Source organism: Bombina bombina, chromosome 9, assembly GCF_027579735.1.
Source record: "Bombina bombina isolate aBomBom1 chromosome 9, aBomBom1.pri, whole genome shotgun sequence".
Classification (NCBI taxonomy): domain Eukaryota; kingdom Metazoa; phylum Chordata; class Amphibia; order Anura; family Bombinatoridae; genus Bombina; species Bombina bombina.
The window spans coordinates 3443128-3462822 of NC_069507.1; the positions used below are offsets into that span (position 1 = coordinate 3443128).

At 41.3% G+C, this 19695-nt stretch overlaps 1 protein-coding gene across 1 annotated transcript in view; it reads right to left on the reverse strand.

Moving 5' to 3' along the window:
* Positions 1 to 19695, reverse strand: part of DNA2 (DNA replication helicase/nuclease 2) — a 545240-nt gene that overhangs the window by 266523 nt on the left and 259022 nt on the right. The window contains exons 11-14 of the mRNA XM_053691839.1: positions 16237 to 16255; positions 8289 to 8348; positions 6495 to 6504; positions 3410 to 3427 (exon numbers count right to left, since the gene is read on the reverse strand). Coding sequence (XP_053547814.1) covers positions 3410 to 3427; positions 6495 to 6504; positions 8289 to 8348; positions 16237 to 16255 — 107 coding nt within the window. The remainder of the gene's footprint in view (positions 1 to 3409; positions 3428 to 6494; positions 6505 to 8288; positions 8349 to 16236; positions 16256 to 19695) is intronic.

A 19695-nucleotide genomic window follows, 5' to 3' on the forward strand; every position in this document is an offset into this window, starting at 1 on the left:
AAAATGCTTACTCCCCTCACTTGAGGAATCATCTTGGGCATCATTTTCTCTAAATTTTGTGTCACATAAATCACATCTATTTAAATGAGAAGGAACCTTGGCTTCCCCACATTCAGAACACAGTCTATCTGGTAGTTCAGACATGTTAAACAGGCATAAACTTGATAACAAAGTACAAAAAACGTTTTAAAATAAAACCGTTACTGTCACTTTAAATTTTAAACTGAACACACTTTATTACTGCAATTGCGAAAAAGTATGAAGGAATTGTTCAAAATTCACCAAAATTTCACACAAGTAAGGATGACGCTGTGGACCGGACACACCTATGTTGGAGAAACCAGGTTTAGTACGCAAAACCACCTTATCTGCATGGAACACCAGATAAGGAGGAGAACACTGCAGAGCAGATAACTCTGAAACTCTTCTAGCAGAAGAAATTGCAACCAAGAACAAAACTTTCCAAGATAATAACTTAATATCTACGGAATGTAAGGGTTCAAACGGAACCCCTTGAAGAACTGAAAGAACTAAATTGAGACTCCAAGGAGGAGTCAAAGGTTTGTGAACAGGCTTGATTCTAACCAGAGCCTGAACAAAAGCTTGAACATCTGGCACAGCCGCCAGCTTTTTGTGAAGTAAAACAGATAAAGCAGAAATCTGTCCCTTCAAAGAACTTGCAGATAATCCTTTCTCCAAACCCTCTTGTAGAAAGGATAGAATCTTAGGAATTTTTATCTTGTTCCATGGGAATCCTTTAGATTCGCACCAACAGATATATTTTTTCCATACTTTATGGTAAATTTTTCTAGTTACAGGCTTTCTAGCCTGAATAAGAGTATCAATGACAGAATCTGAGAACCCACGCTTTGATAAAATCAAGCGTTCAATCTCCAAGCAGTCAGTTGGAGTGAGGCCAGATTCGGATGTTCGAACGGACCTTGAACAAGAAGGTCCCGTCTCAAAGGTAGCTTCCATGGTGGAGCCGATGACATATTCACCAGGTCTGCATACCAAGTTCTGCGTGGCCACGCAGGAGCTATCAAGATCACCGAAGCCCTCTCCTGATTGATCCTGGCTACCAGCCTGGGAATGAGAGGAAACGGTGGGAATACATAAGCTAGGTTGAAGGTCCAGGGCGCTACTAGTGCATCTACTAGAGTCGCCTTGGGATCCCTGGATCTGGACCCGTAGCAAGGAACCTTGAAGTTCTGACGAGACGCCATCAGATCCATGTCTGGAATGCCCCATAATTGAGTTATTTGGGCAAAGATTTCCGGATGGAGTTCCCACTCCCCCGGATGAAATGTCTGACGACTCAGAAAATCCGCTTCCCAATTTTCCACTCCTGGGATGTGGATTGCAGACAAGTGGCAGGAGTGAATCTCCGCCCATTGAATTACTTTGGTCACTTCTTCCATCGCCAGGGAACTCCTTGTTCCCCCCTGATGGTTGATATATGCAACAGTCGTCATGTTGTCTGATTGAAACCTTATGAATTTGGCCTTTGCTAGTTGAGGCCAAGCCTTGAGAGCATTGAATATCGCTCTCAGTTCCAGAATGTTTATCGGGAGAAGAGATTCTTCCCGAGACCATAGACCCTGAGCTTTCAGGGGTTCCCAGACCGCGCCCCAGCCCACCAGACTGGCGTCGGTCGTGACAATGACCCACTCTGGTCTGCGGAAGCTCATCCCTTGTGACAGGTTGTCCAGGGTCAGCCACCAACGGAGTGAATCTCTGGTCCTCTGATCTACTTGGATCGTCGGGGACAAGTCTGTATAATCCCCATTCCACTGTCTGAGCATGCACAGTTGTAATGGTCTTAGATGAATTCGCGCAAAAGGAACTATGTCCATTGCCGCAACCATCAAACCTATTACTTCCATGCACTGCGCTATGGAAGGAAGAAGAACAGAATTAAGTACTTGACAAGAGCTTAGAAGTTTTGATTTTCTGGCCTCTGTCAGAAAAATCTTCATTTCTAAGGAGTCTATTATTGTTCCCATTCTTGGAGCAGTGGCTAATCCGAATGGAAGTGCCACAAACTGGTAATGCTTGTCCAGAAAGGCGAACCGTAGGAACCGATGATGTTCCTTGTGGATAGGAATATGTAGATACGCATCCTTTAAATCCACCGTGGTCATGAATTGACCTTCCTGGATGGTAGGAATAATTGTCCGAATGGTTTCCATTTTGAACGATGGAACCCTGAGAAATTTGTTTAGGATCTTGAGATCCAAAATTGGCCTGAATGTTCCCTCTTTTTTGGGAACTATGAACAGATTGGAGTAAAACCCCATCCCTTGTTCTCTTAATGGAACAGGATGAATCACTCCCATTTTTAACAGGTCGTCTACACAATGTAAGAATGCCTGTCTTTTTATTTGGTCTGAAGACAATTGAGACCTGTGGAACCTTCCCCTTGGGGGTAGTTCCTTGAATTCCAGGAGATAACCTTGAGAAACTATTTCTAGCGCCCAAGGATCCTGAACATCTCTTGCCCAAGCCTGAGCGAAGAGAGAGAGTCTGCCCCCCACCAGATCCGGTCCCGGATCGGGGGCCAACATCTCATGCTGTCTTAGTAGCGGTAGCAGGCTTCTTGACCTGCTTACCTTTGTTCCAGCCTTGCATCGGTCTCCAGGCTGGCTTGGTTTGAGAAGAATTACCCTCTTGCTCAGAGGATGTAGAATTTGAGGCTGGTCCGTTTCTGCGAAAGGGACGAAAATTCGTTTTATTTTTAGCCTTAAAAGACCTATCCTGAGGAAGGGCGTGGCCCTTTCCCCCAGTGATGTCTGAAATAATCTCTTTCAAGTCAGGGCCAAACAGCGTTTTCCCCTTGAAAGGGATGTTAAGCAATTTGTTCTTGGAGGACACATCCGCTGACCAAGACTTTAGCCAAAGCGCTCTGCGCGCCACAATAGCAAAACCTGAATTTTTCGCCGCTAATCTAGCTAATTGCAAAGTGGCGTCTAAGGTAAAAGTTAGCCAATTTAAGTGCTTGAACTCTGTCCATAACCTCCTCATAAGAAGATGCTTTATTGAGCGACTTTTCTAGTTCTTCGAACCAGAAACACGCTGCTGTAGTGACAGGAACAATGCATGAAATTGGTTGTAGAAGGTAACCTTGCTGAACAAACATCTTTTTAAGCAAACCCTCTAATTTTTTATCCATAGGATCTTTGAAAGCACAACTATCTTCTATAGTGATAGTGGTGCGTTTGTTTAGAGTAGAAACCGCCCCCTCGACCTTGGGGACTGTCTGCCATAAGTCCTTCCTGGGGTCGACCATAGGAAATAATTTTTTAAATATAGGGGGAGGGACAAAAGGTATGCCGGGCCTTTCCCATTCTTTATTTACAATGTCCGCCACCCGCTTGGGTATAGGAAAAGCTTCGGGGGGCACCGGGACCTCTAGGAACTTGTCCATCTTACATAATTTCTCTGGAATGACCAAATTGTCACAATCATCCAGAGTAGATAACACCTCCTTAAGCAGAGCGCGGAGATGTTCCAATTTAAATTTGAATGTAATAACGTCAGGTTCAGCTTGTTGAGAAATTTTTCCTGAATCTGAAATTTCTCCCTCAGACAAAACCTCCCTGGCCCCTTCAGACTGGTGTAAGGGCATGTCAGAACCATTATCATCAGCGTCCTCATGCTCTTCAGTATCTAAAACAGAACAGTCGCGCTTTCGCTGATAAGTGGGCATTTTGGCTAAAATGTTTTTAATAGAATTATCCATTACAGCCGTTAATTGTTGCATAGTAAGGAGGATTGGCGCACTAGATGAACTAGGGACCTCCTGAGTGGGCAAGACTGGTGTAGACATAGGAGATGATGCAGTACCATGCTTACTCCCCTCACTTAAGGAATCATTTTGGGCAACATTATTATCAGTGGCATCATTGTCCCTACTTTGTTTGTCACATTCATCACATATATTTAAATGGAGAGGAACCTTGGCTTCCGAACATACAGAACATAGTCTATCTGATGGTTCAGACATGTTAATAGGCATAAACTTGATAACAAAGCACAAAAAACGTTTTAAAATAAAACCGTTACTGTCACTTTAAATTTTAAACTGAACACACTTTATTACTGAATATGTGAAAAAGTATGAAGGAATTGTTCAAAATTCACCAAAATTTCACCACAGTGTCTTAAAGCCTTAAAAGTATTGCACACCAAATTTGAAAGCTTTAACTCTTAAAATAACGGAACCGGAGCCGTTTTTACATTTAACCCCTATACAGTCCCTGGTATCTGCTTTGCTGAGACCCAACCAAGCCCAGAGGGGAATACGATACCAAATGACGCCTTCAATAAGCTTTTTCAGTGGATCTGAGCTCCTCACACATGCATCTGCATGCCTTGCTTCTCAAAAACAACTGCGCACTAGTGGCGCGAAAATGAGGCTCTGCCTATGACTAGAAAAGGCCCCCAGTGAAAAAGGTGTCCAATACAGTGCCTGCCGTTTTTTTAACACAATTCCCAAGATTAAAATAACTCTTCAAAGTTATAAACCATTAAATATGTTTATAAAGTAATCGTTTTAGCCCAGAAAAATGTCTACCAGTCTTTAAAGCCCTTGTGAAGCCCTTTATTCTTATATTTAAAACTAAGAAAATGGCTTACCGGATCCCATAGGGAAAATGACAGCTTCCAGCATTACCAAGTCTTGTTAGAAATGTGTCATACCTCAAGCAGCAAAATCTGCCCACTGTTTCCCCCAACTGAAGATACTTCATCTCAACAGTCCTGTGTGGAAACAGCCATCGATTTTAGTAACGGTTGCTAAAATCATCTTCCTCATACAAACAGAAATCTTCATCTCTTTTCTGTTTCAGAGTAAATAGTACATACCAGCACTATTTTAAAATAACAAACTCTTGATTGAAGAATAAAACTACATTTAAACACCAAAAAACTCTAAGCCATCTCCGTGGAGATGTTGCCTGTGCAACGGCAAAGAGAATGACTGGGGAAGGCGGAGCCTAGGAGGGATCATGTGACCAGCTTTGCTGGGCTCTTTGCCATTTCCTGTTGGGGAAGAGAATATCCCACAAGTAAGGATGACGCCGTGGACCGGACACACCTATGTTGGAGAAAAGGTTATACGTATATTTAAGGGGAATGGTAATAACCCCAAGAGAGTCTCTTGATGATGATATTAGTGAAGGCAGCAATCTGTAAGGGATCAAGGCCGCGATCCAGGATCAGTAATCTGTAGTCAACATAAGAAGACAGATGCGCCACATGGCCCAATATTGTATGAGGGACAGTTTACCCAAAAAGTGTTCAATTTTTAAATACAATAGCAGGAATAGTTAAGTATAGTGGTGCTGAACATTCTGTTTTAATCATGCTCTATATTTAGATGTCTGTTTACAACTTACATTGCCTAAACCCCTTAGAATTTCTTCTGGCCCTGCGGCCAGTCTGCTGTTACTCCCCCTCAGTGCATTGCCCATGTGCTGACCTCTCCTACAGCTATTGCAACAAGATGCCTGATGAGCTGTGCCTTATATTTAAATACATTGTATAGCTGATGCTGTGGCTGCCCTTACAAAATACCTATGTGTAATAAACATCAGAGCTTTCACTGCAGACATCGTCTCTGTAAGATTGATGATACTGGGACCCGACAGGCTGTGTATTCGGCAAGACAAGCAGAGAAATCACTTCAGCTAAACTTGTAACCTGATACAGCTAGACCGGGTAGTGAGCAGATTTCTCCGCTTGTCTTGCCGTATCGTTCTACAGCCAGTCAGTCACATCAATCTTACAGAGACAATGTCTGCAGTAAAAGCTCTGACGTTTATTACACATAGGAATTTTAAAAGGTGACATATTTTCATTGTTTAGCAAGAATTAGAGAGGATTTGTGTAGGCAAATTTCTAATGTTCATTTGACATAGGAATTTGCATATAGGCTATGATTGGAGGATGCGTGTGCTAAACTAAAGCACAGCTCAGCCCTTTCCTGGAGGAGTGCCAGAACTGTGGAAAATACTCACAAGAACAGGAATAAAAAGCTAACATTTTCAAAATGTATTGTTAGCAAGTTTAACTATATAGGTCTAATTTCTTTAGTCACTTTATTACCTTTAGGAACATAGGCTTGTGATTGCTGTGTAAACTGGCCCTTTAACTGTGTCAGATACACTCACATGCGGTGTGGCACCCCTAGTGGTGCACATGGAACGGTCTGTGATCAATAACAGTCAGAAAGAGGTGATCCAGAAATAATATTTCCAAAGGTAATAAAAGTGGCAGCAAGTGGTAAAGTAAGCAACTTATTTTATTAAAAATATTAAAATAGCGACGCGTTTCTCAGCCACCAATGGCTGTTTCATCAGGCTTCATCTGATGAAACAGCCATTGGTGGCTGAAAAACGCGTTGCTATTGTTTTAATGTTTTGAAAGTTGATTACTTTTACCACTTGCTGCCACTTGTATTAACTTTGGAAATATTATTTCTGGATCCCCACTTTCTCTTTGCTGGACTGTTGGAGTTCCCTGACTACCTGTGATTAAGTCTGTTGGGTGACTATATTGATCCCATCCTGCCTTTTTAGCATCAAAGGACATGCTTCAACAATCGTGAGTGCATTACAATATTTTATTTGACTTTCCTTGCTTGGGTCATACAGCACTAAGCCATATAGGCACCCTGTGTGTGTTTTCTACTACCAATTACAGATTACCAAACACCATCTGGAGGCCAGTGTTCTGGGTGACTGTTATTGATCCCAGACCGTTCCATCTGCACCACTAGGGGTGCCACACCGCATGTGAGTGTATCTGACACAGTTAATATCTATCCATCTTATCATACTAGTATACACTAATTGTCATATAACCGCATGTAATAGACACTACTATACAGAATTTGTACAGATACTGATATAAATATACAGTATACACTAATTGTCATATAACTGCATGTAATAGACACTACTATACAGAATATGTAGATACTGATATAAATATACAGTATATACTAATTGTATATAACTGCATGTAATAGACACTACTATACAGAATATGTACAGATACTGATATAAATATACAGTATACACTAATTACATATAACTGTATGTAATAGACACTACTATACAGAATATGTACAGATACTGATATAAATATACAGTATATACTAATTGTCATATAACTGCATGCAATAGACACTACTATACATAATATGTACATATACTGATATAAATATACAGTATACACTAATTGTCATATAACTGCATGTAATAGACACTACTATACAGAATATGTACAGATACTGATATAAATATACAGTATACACTAATTGTCATATAACTGCATGTAATAGAGACTACTATACAGAATATGTACAGATACTGATAAAAATATACAGTATACACTAATTGTCATATAACTGCATGTAACAGACACTACTATACAGAATATGTACAGATACTGATATAAATATACAGTATATACTAATTGTCATATAACTGCATGTAATAGACACTACTATACACAATATGTACAGATACTGATATAAATATACAGTATACACTAATTGTCATATAACTGCATGTAATAGACACTACTATACAGAATATGTACAGATACAGATATAAATATACAGTATACACTAATTGTCATATAACTGCATGTAATAGACACTACTATACAGAATATGTACAGATACTGATATAAATATACACTAATTGTCATATAACTGCATGTAACAGACACTACTATACAGAATATGTACAGATACCGATATAAAAAAACAGAATTTATGCTTACCTGATAAATTACTTTCTCTTGCGGTGAATCCAGTCCACGGATTCATCCTTTACTTGTGGGATATTCTCATTCCCTACAGAAAGTGGCAAAGAGAGCACACAGCAAAGCTGTCCATATAGCTCCCCCTCAGGCTCCGCCCCCCCAGTCATTCGACCGACGGTTAGGAGAAAAAGGAGAAACCATTGGGTGCAGTGGTGACTGTAGTTTAAACAAAAAATTTTAACCTGACTTAATTGCCAGGGCGGGCCGTGGACTGGATACACCGCAAGAGAAAGTAATTTATCAGGTAAGCATAAATTCTGTTTTCTCTTGCAAGGTGTATCCAGTCCACGGATTCATCCTTACTTGTGGGATACCAATACCAAAGCTTTAGGACACTGATGAAGGGAGGGAACAAGACAGGTAACCTAAACGGAAGGCACCACTGCTTGCAAAACCTCTCTCCCAAAAATAGCCTCCGAAGAAGCAAAAGTATCCAATTTGTAAAATTTGGCAAAAGTATGCAGTGAAGACCAAGTTGCTGCCTTACAAATCTGTTCAACAGAAGCCTCATTCTTGAAGGCCCAAGTGGAAGCCACAGCTCTGGTGGAATGAGCTGTAATTCGTTCAGGAGGCTGCTACCCAGCAGTCTCATAAGCCAATCGGATGATGCTTTTCAACCATAAAGAAAGAGAGGTAGCCGTCGCTTTTTGACCTCTCCTCTTACCAGAATAAACAACAAAGATGATGTTTGTCTGAAATCCTTAGTTGCTTGTAAATAGAATTTCAAAGCATGAACCACATCAAGATTGTGTAAAAGCCGTTCCTTCTTAGAAGCTGGATTAGGACACAGAGAAGGAACAATGATTTCCTGGTTAATGTTCTTATTAGAAACAACTTTAGCAAGAAAACCAGGTTTGGTACGTAAAACTACTTTATCTGCATGGAACACCAGATAGGGTGAATTACACTGCAAAGCAGACAATTCTGAAACTCTTCTAGAAGAAGATATAGCTACCAAAAACAAGACTTTCCAAGATAACTTAATATCTATGGAATGTAAAGGTTCAAACGGAACCCCTTGAAGAACTGAAAGAACTAAATTTAGACTCCATGGAGGAGCCACAGGTTTATAGACAGGCTTGATTCTGACCAACGCCTGTGCAAACGCTTGAACATCTGGCACTTCTGCCAGACGCTTGTGTAAAAGAATAGACAGAGCGGATATCTGCCCCTTTAAGGAACTAGCTGATAAACCTTTCTCCAATCCTTCTTGGAGAAAAGACAATATCCTTGGAATCCTAATCTTACTCCACGAGTAACCCTTGGATTCACACCAACAAAGATATTTCCGCCATATCTTATGGTAAATTTTCCTGGTGACAGGTTTTCTAGCTTGGATCAGAGTATCTATGACTGATTCAGAGAACCCACGCTTGGATAGAATTAAGCGTTCAATCTCCAAGCAGTCAGCTTCAGAGAAACTAGATTTGGATGCTTAAATGGACCCTGTATTAGAAGATCCTGCCTCATTGGCAGTGTCCATGGTGGAACAGATGACATGTCCACTAGGTCTGCATACCAAGTCCTGCGTGGCCACGCAGGCGCTATCAGAATTACTGAGGCCTTCTCCTGTTTGATTCTGGCTACCAGCCGAGGGAGAAGGGGAAACGGTGGAAAGACATAGGCCAGATTGAAGGACCAAGGCGCTACTAGAGCATCTATCAATGCCGCCTTGGGATCCCTGGACCTGGATCCGTAAAGAGGAAGTTTGGTGTTCTGACGGGACGCCATCAGATCCAACTCTGGAATGCCCCAAAGCTGAGTCAGCTGAGCAAATACCTCCGGGTGGAGTTCCCACTCCCCCGGGTGAAAGGTCTGACGACTTCCCAGTTGTCTACTCCTGGGATGTGAATTGCCGATAGGTGACAAGAGTGATCCTCCGCCCACCTGATTATCTTGGTTACTTCCTTCATCGCTAAGGAACTCTTTGTTCCTCCCTGATGATTGATGTATGCTACAGTCGTGATGTTGTCCGACTGAAATCTGATGAACTTGGCCGCTGCTAGCGGAGGCCATGCCTGGAGCGTATTGAATATCGCTCTCAGTTCCAAAATGTTTATCGGGAGAAGAGACTCTTCCCGAGACCATAGGCCCTGAGCTTTCAGGAAGCCCCAGACCGCGCCCCAGCCTATCAGACTGGCGTCTGTCGTTACGATGATCCACTCCGGTCTGCGGAAGCACATTCCCTGAGACAGGTGATCCTGAGACAACCACCAGAGAAGAGAATCTCTGGTTTTCTGGTCCAGTTGGATTAGAGGAGACAAATCTGCATAATCCCCATTCCACTGTTTGAGCATGCACAATTGCAGTGGCCTGAGATGAATTCGAGCAAAAGGGACTACGTCCATTGCTGCTACCATTAATCCGATTACCTCCATGCACTGAGCTACAGATGGCCGAGGAATGGAATGAAGAGCTCGGCAAGTGCTTAGAAGCTTTAACCTTCTGACCTCCGTCAGAAATATTTTAATTTCTACCAAGTCTATTAATGTTCCCAGGAAGGGAACCCTTGTGAGCGGGGACAGAGAACTTTTTTCGGTGTTCACCTTCCACCCGTGAGAGCTTAGAAAGGCCAGAACAATATCCGTATGAGCCTTGGCTCTGAGAAAAGACGACGCCTGTATTAAGATGTCGTCCAGATAGGGGGCTACTGCAATGCCCCGCGGTCTTAGGACCGCCAGAAGGGACCCTAGCACCTTTGTGAAAATTCTTGGAGCGGTGGCCAACCTGAAGGGAAGGGCCACGAACTGGTAATGCTTGTCCAGAAAAGCGAACCTTAGGAACTGATGGTGATCTTTGTGGATAGGAATATGAAGGTACGCATCCTTTAGATCCACGGTAGTCATATATTGACATTCCTGGATCATCGGTAAGATTGTCCGAATGGTCTCCATCTTGAAGGATGGAACTCTGAGGAATTTGTTTAGAATTTTTAGATCCAGGATTGGTCTGAAAGTTCCTTCCTTTTTGGGAACCACAAACAGGTTTGAGTAAAAACCCAGTTCTTGTTCCGTAATTGGGACTGGATATATAACTCCCATCTTGAGTAGATCTTCTACACAGCGTAAGAACGCCTCTCTCTTTGTCGTGTCTGTAGACAGACGAGAAATGTGGAACCTTCCCCTTGGAGGAGAGTCCTTGAATTCTAGAAGATATCCCTGAGCAACTATCTCTAATGCCCAGGGATCGGGAACATCTCTTGCCCAAGCCTGAGCAAAGAGAGAGAGTCTGCCCCCTATCAGATCCGGTCCCGGATCGGGGGCTACCCCTTCATGCTGTCTTAGTAGCAGCTGCAGGCTTCTTGGCCTGTTTACCCTTGTTCCAGCCCTGCAAAGGCTTCCAGGTTGCCTTGGGCTGTGGAGAGTTACCCTCTTGCTTTGTGGTCGCAGAGGTTGAAGCAAGACCGCTCCTGAAGTTGCGAAAGGAACGAAAATTAGCCTTGTTTTTAGCCTTAAAAGGCCTATCTTGCGGGAGGGCATGGCCCTTTCCCCCAGTGATATCCGAAATAATCTCTTTCAACTCGGGCCCGAAAAGGGTCTTTCCCTTGAAAGGATTATTCAGTAACTTAGTCTTAGACGACACATCGGCCGACCATGATTTAAGTCAAAGTGCTCTGCGCGCCATGATGGAAAAACCAGAATTTTTCGTCGCTAACTTAGTTAATTGGAAAGCAGCATCTGTGATAAAAGAATTAGCCAGCTTTAGAGCCTTAATTCTATCCATAATTTCATCATATGAGGTCTCCGTCTGGAGCGACCCCTCCAGCACCTCAAACCAGAAAGCAGCTACAGTAGTTACAGGAATAATGCAGGCAATAGGTTGGAGAAGGAAACCCTGTTGAACAAATATTTTCTTTAGTAAACCTTCTAATTGTTTATCCATAGGATCTTTGAAAGCACAACTGTCTTCAATTGGTATGGTTGTGCGCTTGGCTAGTGTTGAAACTGCCCCCTCTACCTTAGGGACCGTCTGCCATGCGTCCCGCCTGGGATCAGTAATGGGGAACATTTTCTTAAAGATGGGGGGGGGGGGGAACAAAAGGTACACCTGGTCTCTCCCACTCCCTATCCACAATATCCGCCACCCTCTTCGGGATCGGAAACGCATCAGTGTATACAGGGACCTCTAGATATTTGTCCATTTTACACAATTTCTCTGGGACCACCATGGGGTCGCAATCATCCAGCGTAGCTAATACCTCCTTAAGCAGAATGCGGAGGTGTTCCAGCTTAAATTTAAACGCTAAGGAATCTGATTCTGCCCGCTGAGAAACCTTTCCTGTATCGTAAATTTCTCCCTCTGACAGCACATCCCTCACCGTCCCTACAGAGTGTTGTGAGGGTACAACAGATAAATCCTACAAAGCTTCTGATTGCTCATCCTCTGTTCTTAAAACTGAGCTATCACGCTTTTTAGGAATAACTGGCAGTTTGGATAAAAATGCCGCAAGGGAATTATCCATGACTGCTGCTAATTGTTGTAATGTAATAGGGGCCAATGCGCTAGAGGTACTAGGCATCGCTTGCGCGGGCATAACTGGTGTCGACACATGGGGAGAGGAAGGTGGGCTATCCTCGTTACCTTCGGTTAAAGAATCATCTTGGGATACATTTATAAGTGAAACATCGTGAACTTTAAAATGCTTAGACACATTAGCACACTTAAAACACAAATGTAAAGGGGGTTCCACCATGGCTACTAAACACATAGAGCAAAGTCTATCTGTAGGCTCAGACATGTTAAACAGACTTAGACAGCACTCAAATACTGAAAAATACAATTTGAGAAAAAACGGTACTATGCCTTTAAATAATAAAAAGCGCACACTTTTTTACTAAATCTCAAAAAATTATCCAATCTTCCTGAAAATTTTACCACACTATCTTAATGCTTTGGAATGATTGCACAGTAAATTTCAAGTCAATTCACCCCTTAATGCCCAAACCGGAGCAACCTAAAGCTGACAACCGGTTAGCAAACTACAGCACCGTGCCACAGCAATCTGCTGTGGCCCTACCTTGCCCCTGGGGATTAATTTAATAGAAATAAGCCTCTATGAAGTCCTCAAGTATTCTTTGGACCCTCCACGTGAAGCTGCATGAAGCTGTCTGCAATATGAACTGCGCAACTGAGGCGCGAAATTTAGGCCCCCTCCCACTCCGGAGTTGTGGGGCCTTCCAAACCCTCAATAGGTGTCTAAAATTCTGCCATGTGGAATAAAAACCCCATAAACCACTCCAAAAGTAATAAAAACTTGTACAATCGTCATATTTTCACTATAAAATAATAGATTGCCCTTTAACAGTGTCCACCAGTCTTTTAGCCCTGTTAATTAAGCCTTCCTTCTATACCGAGTCTCAGAATATGGCTTACCTTCCCCACATGGGAATTCTTGTCAGTCTTCTAGCATTACTAAGTCTTGACTAGAAAAAGATGACTGAACATACCATGTAGCAGATAAGCCTGCAAACTGTTCCCCCCAACTGAAGTTTTCTGGTACTCCTCAGTCCTGCGTGGGAACAGCAGTGGATTTTAGTTACAACATGCTAAAAAATTTTTTCCTCTCAGCAGAATTCTTCTTCACTTTCTGCTAGAGAGTAAATAGTACAAACCGGCACTATTTAAAAACAACAAACTTTTGATTGAAGATATAAAAAACTACAAATCTAACACCACATTCACTTTACCCTCCCGTGGAGATGCTACTTGTTAGAGCGGCAAAGAGAATGACTGGGGGTGCGGAGCCAGAGGGGGAGCTATATGGACAGCTTTGCTGTGTGCTCTCTTTGCCACTTAATGTAGGGAATGAGAATATCCCACAAGTAAGGATGAAACCGTCGACTGGATACACCTTGCAAGAGAAATATACAGTATACACTAATTGTCATATAACTGCATGTAATAGACACTACTATACAGAATATGTACAGATACTGATATAAATATACAGTATACACTAATTGTCATATAACCGCATGTAATAGACACTACTATACAGAATATGTACAGATACTGATAAATATACAGTATATACTAATTGTCATATAACTGCATGTAACAGACACTACTATACAGAATATGTACATATACTGATATAAAACATATTTTATGTAAGAACTTACCTGATAAATTCATTTCTTTCATATTAGCAAGAGTCCATGAGCTAGTGACGTATGGGATATACATTCCTACCAGGAGGGGCAAAGTTTCCCAAACCTCAAAATGCCTATAAATACACCCCTCACCACACCCACAAATCAGTTTAACGAATAGCCAAGAAGTGGGGTGATAAGAAAAAAGTGCGAAAGCATAAAAAATAAGGAATTGGAATAATTGTGCTTTATACAAAAAAATCATAACCACCACAAAAAGGGTGGGCCTCATGGACTCTTGCTAATATGAAAGAAATGAATTTATCAGGTAAGTTCTTACATAAATTATGTTTTCTTTCATGTAATTAGCAAGAGTCCATGAGCTAGTGACGTATGGGATAATGACTACCCAAGATGTGGATCTTTCCACGCAAGAGTCACTAGAGAGGGAGGGATAAAATAAAGACAGCCAATTCCGCTGAAAAAAATCCACACCCAAAATAATTTAAATTTTATAATGAAAAAAACTGAAAATATAAGCAGAAGATTCAAACTGAAACAGCTGCCTGAAGTACTTTTCTACCAAAAACAGCTTCAGAAGAAGAAAACACATCAAAATGGTAGAATTTAGTAAAAGTATGCAAAGAAGACCAAGTTGCTGCTTTGCAAATCTGATCAACCGAAGCTTCATTCCTAAACCCCAAGGAAGTAGAAACTGACCTAGTAGAATGAGCTGTAATCCTTTGAGGCGGAGTTTTACCCGACTCGACATAAGCATGAATTAAAGATTTCAACCAAGATGCCAAAGAAATGGCAGAAGCTTTCTGACCTTTCCTAGAACCGGAAAAGATAACAAATAGACTAGAAGTCTTTCGGAAAGTCTTAGTAGCTTCAACATAATATTTCAAAGCTCTAACTACATCCAAAGAATGCAATGATTTCTCCTTAGAATTCTTAGGATTAGGGCATAATGAAGGAACCACAATTTCTCTACTAATGCTGTTAGAATTCACAACCTTAGGTAAAAATTCAAAAGAAGTTCGCAACACCGCCTTATCTTGGTGAAAAATCAGAAAAGGAGATTCACAAGAAAGAGCAGATAATTCAGAAACTCTTCTGGCAGAAGAGATGGCCAAAAGGAACAAAAAACTTTCCAAGAAAGTAATTTAATGTCCAATGAATGCATAGGTTCAAACGGAGGAGCTTGAAGAGCCCCCAGAACCAAATTCAAACTCCAAGGAGGAGAAATTGACTTAATAACAGGTTTTATACGAACCAAAGCTTGTACAAAACAATGAATATCAGGAAGAATAGCAATCTTTCTGTGAAAAAGAACAGAAAGAGCAGAGATTTGTCCTTTCAAGGAACTTGCAGACAAACCTTTATCTAAACCATCCTGAAGAAACTGTAAAATTCTCGGAATTCTAAAAGAATGCCAGGAAAAATGATGAGAAAGACACCAAGAAATATAAGTCTTCCAGACTCTATAATATATCTCTCTAGATACAGATTTACGAGCCTGTAACATAGTATTAATCACAGAGTCAGAGAAACCTCTTTGACTAAGAATCAAGCGTTCAATCTCCATACCTTTAAATTTAAGGATTTGAGATCCTGATGGAAAAAAGGACCTTGCGACAGAAGGTCTGGTCTTAACGGAAGAGTCCACGGTTGGAAAGAAGCCATCCGGACAAGATCCGCATACCAAAACCTGTGAGGCCATGCTGGAGCTACCAGCAGAACAAACGAGCATTCCTTCAGAATCTTGGAGCTCACTCTTGGAAGAAGAACTAGAGGCGGAAAGATATAGGCAGGATGATACTTCCAAGGAAGTGACAATGCATCCAGTGCTTCCGCTTGAGGATCCCTGGATCTGGACAGATACCTGGGAAGTTTCTTGTTTAGATGAGAGGCCATCAAATCTATTTCTGGCAGACCCCACATTTGAACAATCTGAAGAAATACCTCTGGGTGAAGAGACCATTCGCCCGGATGCAACGTTTGGCGACTGAGATAATCCGCTTCCCAATTGTCTATACCTGGGATATGAACCGCAGAAACTAGACAGGAGCTGGATTCCGCCCAAACCAGAATTCGAGATACTTCTTTCATAGCTAGATTACTGCGAGTTCCTCCTTGATGATTGATGTATGCCACAGATGTGACATTGTCTGTCTGAAAACAAATGAACGATTCTCTCTTTAGAAGAGGCCAAGACTGAAGAGCTCTGAAAATTGCACGGAGTTCCAAAATATTGATCGGTAATCTCACCTCCTGAGATTCCCAAACCCCTTGTGCCGTCAGAGACCCCCACACAGCTCCCCAACCTGTAAGACTTGCATCTGTTGAAATTACAGTCCAGGTCGGAAGAACAAAAGAAGCCCCCTGAACTAAACGATGGTGATCTGTCCACCACGTCAGAGAGTGTCGTACAATCGGTTTTAAAGATATTAATTGAGATATCTTTGTGTAATCCCTGCACCATTGATTCAGCATACAGAGCTGAAGAGGTCGCATGTGAAAACGAGCAAAGGGGATCGCGTCCGATGCAGCAGTCATAAGACCTAGAATGTCCATGCATAAGGCTACCGAAGGGAATGATTGTGACTGAAGGTTTCGACAAGCTGATATCAATTTTAGACGTCTCTTGTCTGTCAAAGAGAGTCATGGACACTGAATCTATCTGGAAACCCAAAAAGGTTACCCTTGTCTGAGGAATCAATGAACTTTTTAGTAAATTGATCCTCCAACCATGATCTTGAAGAAACAACACAAGTCGATTCGTATGAGATTCTGCTAAATGTGAAGACTGAGCAAGTACCAAGATATCGTCCAAATAAGGAAATACCACAATACCCTGTTCTCTGATTACAGACAGAAGGGCACCGAGAACCTTTGTAAAAATTCTTGGAGCTGTTGCTAGGCCAAACGGCAGAGCCACAAACTGGTAATGCTTGTCTAGGAAAGAGAATCTCAGAAACTGATAGTGATCTGGATGAATCGGAATATGCAGATATGCATCCTGTAAATCTATTGTAGACATATAATGCCCTTGCTGAACAAAAGGCAGGATAGTCCTTACAGTTACCATTTTGAATGTTGGTATCCTTACAAAACGATTCAATATTTTTAGATCCAGAACTGGTCTGAAGGAATTCTCCTTCTTTGGTACAATGAAGAGATTTGAATAAAACCCCAGCCCCTGTTCCAGAACTGGAACTGGCATAATTACTCCAGCCAACTCTAGATCTGAAACACATTTCAGAAATGCTTGAGCCTTCGCTGGATTTACTGGGACACGGGAAAGAAAAAATCTCTTTGCAGGAGGTCTCATCTTGAAACCAATTCTGTACCCTTCCAAAACAATGTTCTGAATCCAAAGATTGTGAACGGAATTGATCCAAATTTCTTTGAAAAAACGTAATCTGCCCCCTACCAGCTGAGCTGGAATGAGGGCCGCACCTTCATGTGGACTTAGGAGCTGGCTTTGATTTTCTAAAAGGCTTGGATTTATTCCAGACTGGAGATGGTTTCCAAACTGATACCGCTCCTGAGGATGAAGGATCAGGCTTTTGTTCCTTGTTGTGACGAAAGGAACGAAAACGATTATTAGACCTGAATTTACCTTTAGACTTTTTATCCTGAGGTAAAAAAGTTCCTTTCCCTCCAGTAACAGTTGAGATAATAGAATCCAACTGAGAACCAAATAATTTATTACCCTGGAAAGAAAGGGAAAGCAGAGTAGACTTAGAAGACATATCAGCATTCCAAGTTTTAAGCCATAAAGCTCTTCTAGCTAAAATAGCTAGAGACATATACCTGACATCAACTCTAATGATATCAAAGATGGCATCACAAATAAAATTATTAGCATGTTGAAGCAGAATAATAATGCTATGAGAATTATGATCTGTTACTTGTTGCGCTAAAGCTTCCAACCAAAAAGTTGAAGCTGCAGCAACATCCGCTAAAGATATAGCAGGTCTAAGAAGATTACCTGAACACAAATAAGCTTTTCTTAGAAAGGATTCAATTTTCCTATCTAAAGGATCCTTAAAGGAAGTACCATCTGCCGTAGGAATAGTAGTACGCTTAGCAAGAGTAGAGACAGCCCCATCAACCTTAGGGATTTTGTCCCAAAACTCTAATCTGTCAGATGGCACAGGATATAATTGCTTAAAACGTTTAGAAGGAGTAAATGAATTACCCAAATTATTCCATTCCCTGGAAATTACTTCAGAAATAGCACTAGGAACAGGAAAAACTTCTGGAATAACTACAGGAGATTTAAAAACCTTATCTAAACGTTTAGATTTAGTATCAAGAGGACCAGAATGCTCAATTTCTAAAGCAATTAGAACTTCTTTAAGTAAAGAACGAATAAATTCCATTTTAAATAAATATGAAGATTTATCAGCATCAACCTCTGAGACAGAATCCTCTGAACCAGAAGAACCACTATCAGAATCAGAATGATGATGTTCATTTAAAAATTCATCTGAACAATGAGAAGTTTTAAAAGACTTTTTATGTTTACTAGAAGGAGGAATAACAGACATAGCCTTCTTAATGGATTTAGAAACAAAATCTCTTATGTTATCAGGAACACTCTGAGTATTAGATGTTGACGGAACAGTAACAGGTAATGGAACATTACTAAAGGAAATATTATCTGCATTAACAAGTTTGTCATGACATTCAATACAAACAACAGCTGGAGGAACAGCTACCAAAAGTTTACAGCAGATACACTTAGCTTTGGTAGCTCCAGCACCAGGCAGCGATTTTCCAGAAGTATCTTCTGACTCAGTTGCAACGTGGGACATCTTGCAATATGTAATAGAAAAACAACATATAAAGCAAAATTAATCAAATTCCTTAAATGACAGTTTCAGGAATGGGAAAAAAATGCCAGTGAACAAGCTTCTAGCAACCAGAAGCAATAAATAATGAGACTTAAATAATGTGGAGACAAAAGTGACGCCCATATTTTTTTAGCGCCAAAAAAGACGCCCACATTATTTGGCGCCTAAATGCTTTTGGCGCCAAAAATGACGCCACATCCGGAACGCCGACACTTTTGGCGCAAAAGAACATCAAAAATGACGCAACTTCCGGCGACATGTATGACGCCGGAAACAGAAAAAAAATTTTGCGCCAAAAAAGTCCGTGCCAAGAATGACGCAATAAAATGAAGCATTTTCAGCCTCCGCGAGCCTAACAGCCCACAGGGAAAAGTCAAATTTTAAGGTAAGAAAAAAATGATTGATTCAAATGCATTATCCCAAATATGAAACAGACTGTCTGAAAATAAGGAATGTTGAACATTCTGAGTCAAGGCAAATAAATGTTTGAATACATATATTTAGAACTTTATAAAAAAGTGCCCAACCATAGCTTAGAGTGTCACAGAAAATAAGACTTACTTACCCCAGGACACTCATCTACATGTTGTAGAAAGCCAAACCAGTACTGAAACGAAAATCAGCAGAGGTAATGATATATATATATAAGAGTATATCGTCGATCTGAAAAGGGAGGTAAGAGATGAATCTCTACGACCGATAACAGAGAACCTATGAAATAGACCCCGTAGAAGGAGATCATTGAATTCAAATAGGCAATACTCTCCTCACATCCCTCTGACATTCACTGCACGCTGAGAGGAAAACCGGGCTCCAACCTGCTGCGGAGCGCATATCAACGTAGAATCTAGCACAACTTACTTCATCACCTCCATAGGAGGCAAAGTTTGTAAAACTGATTT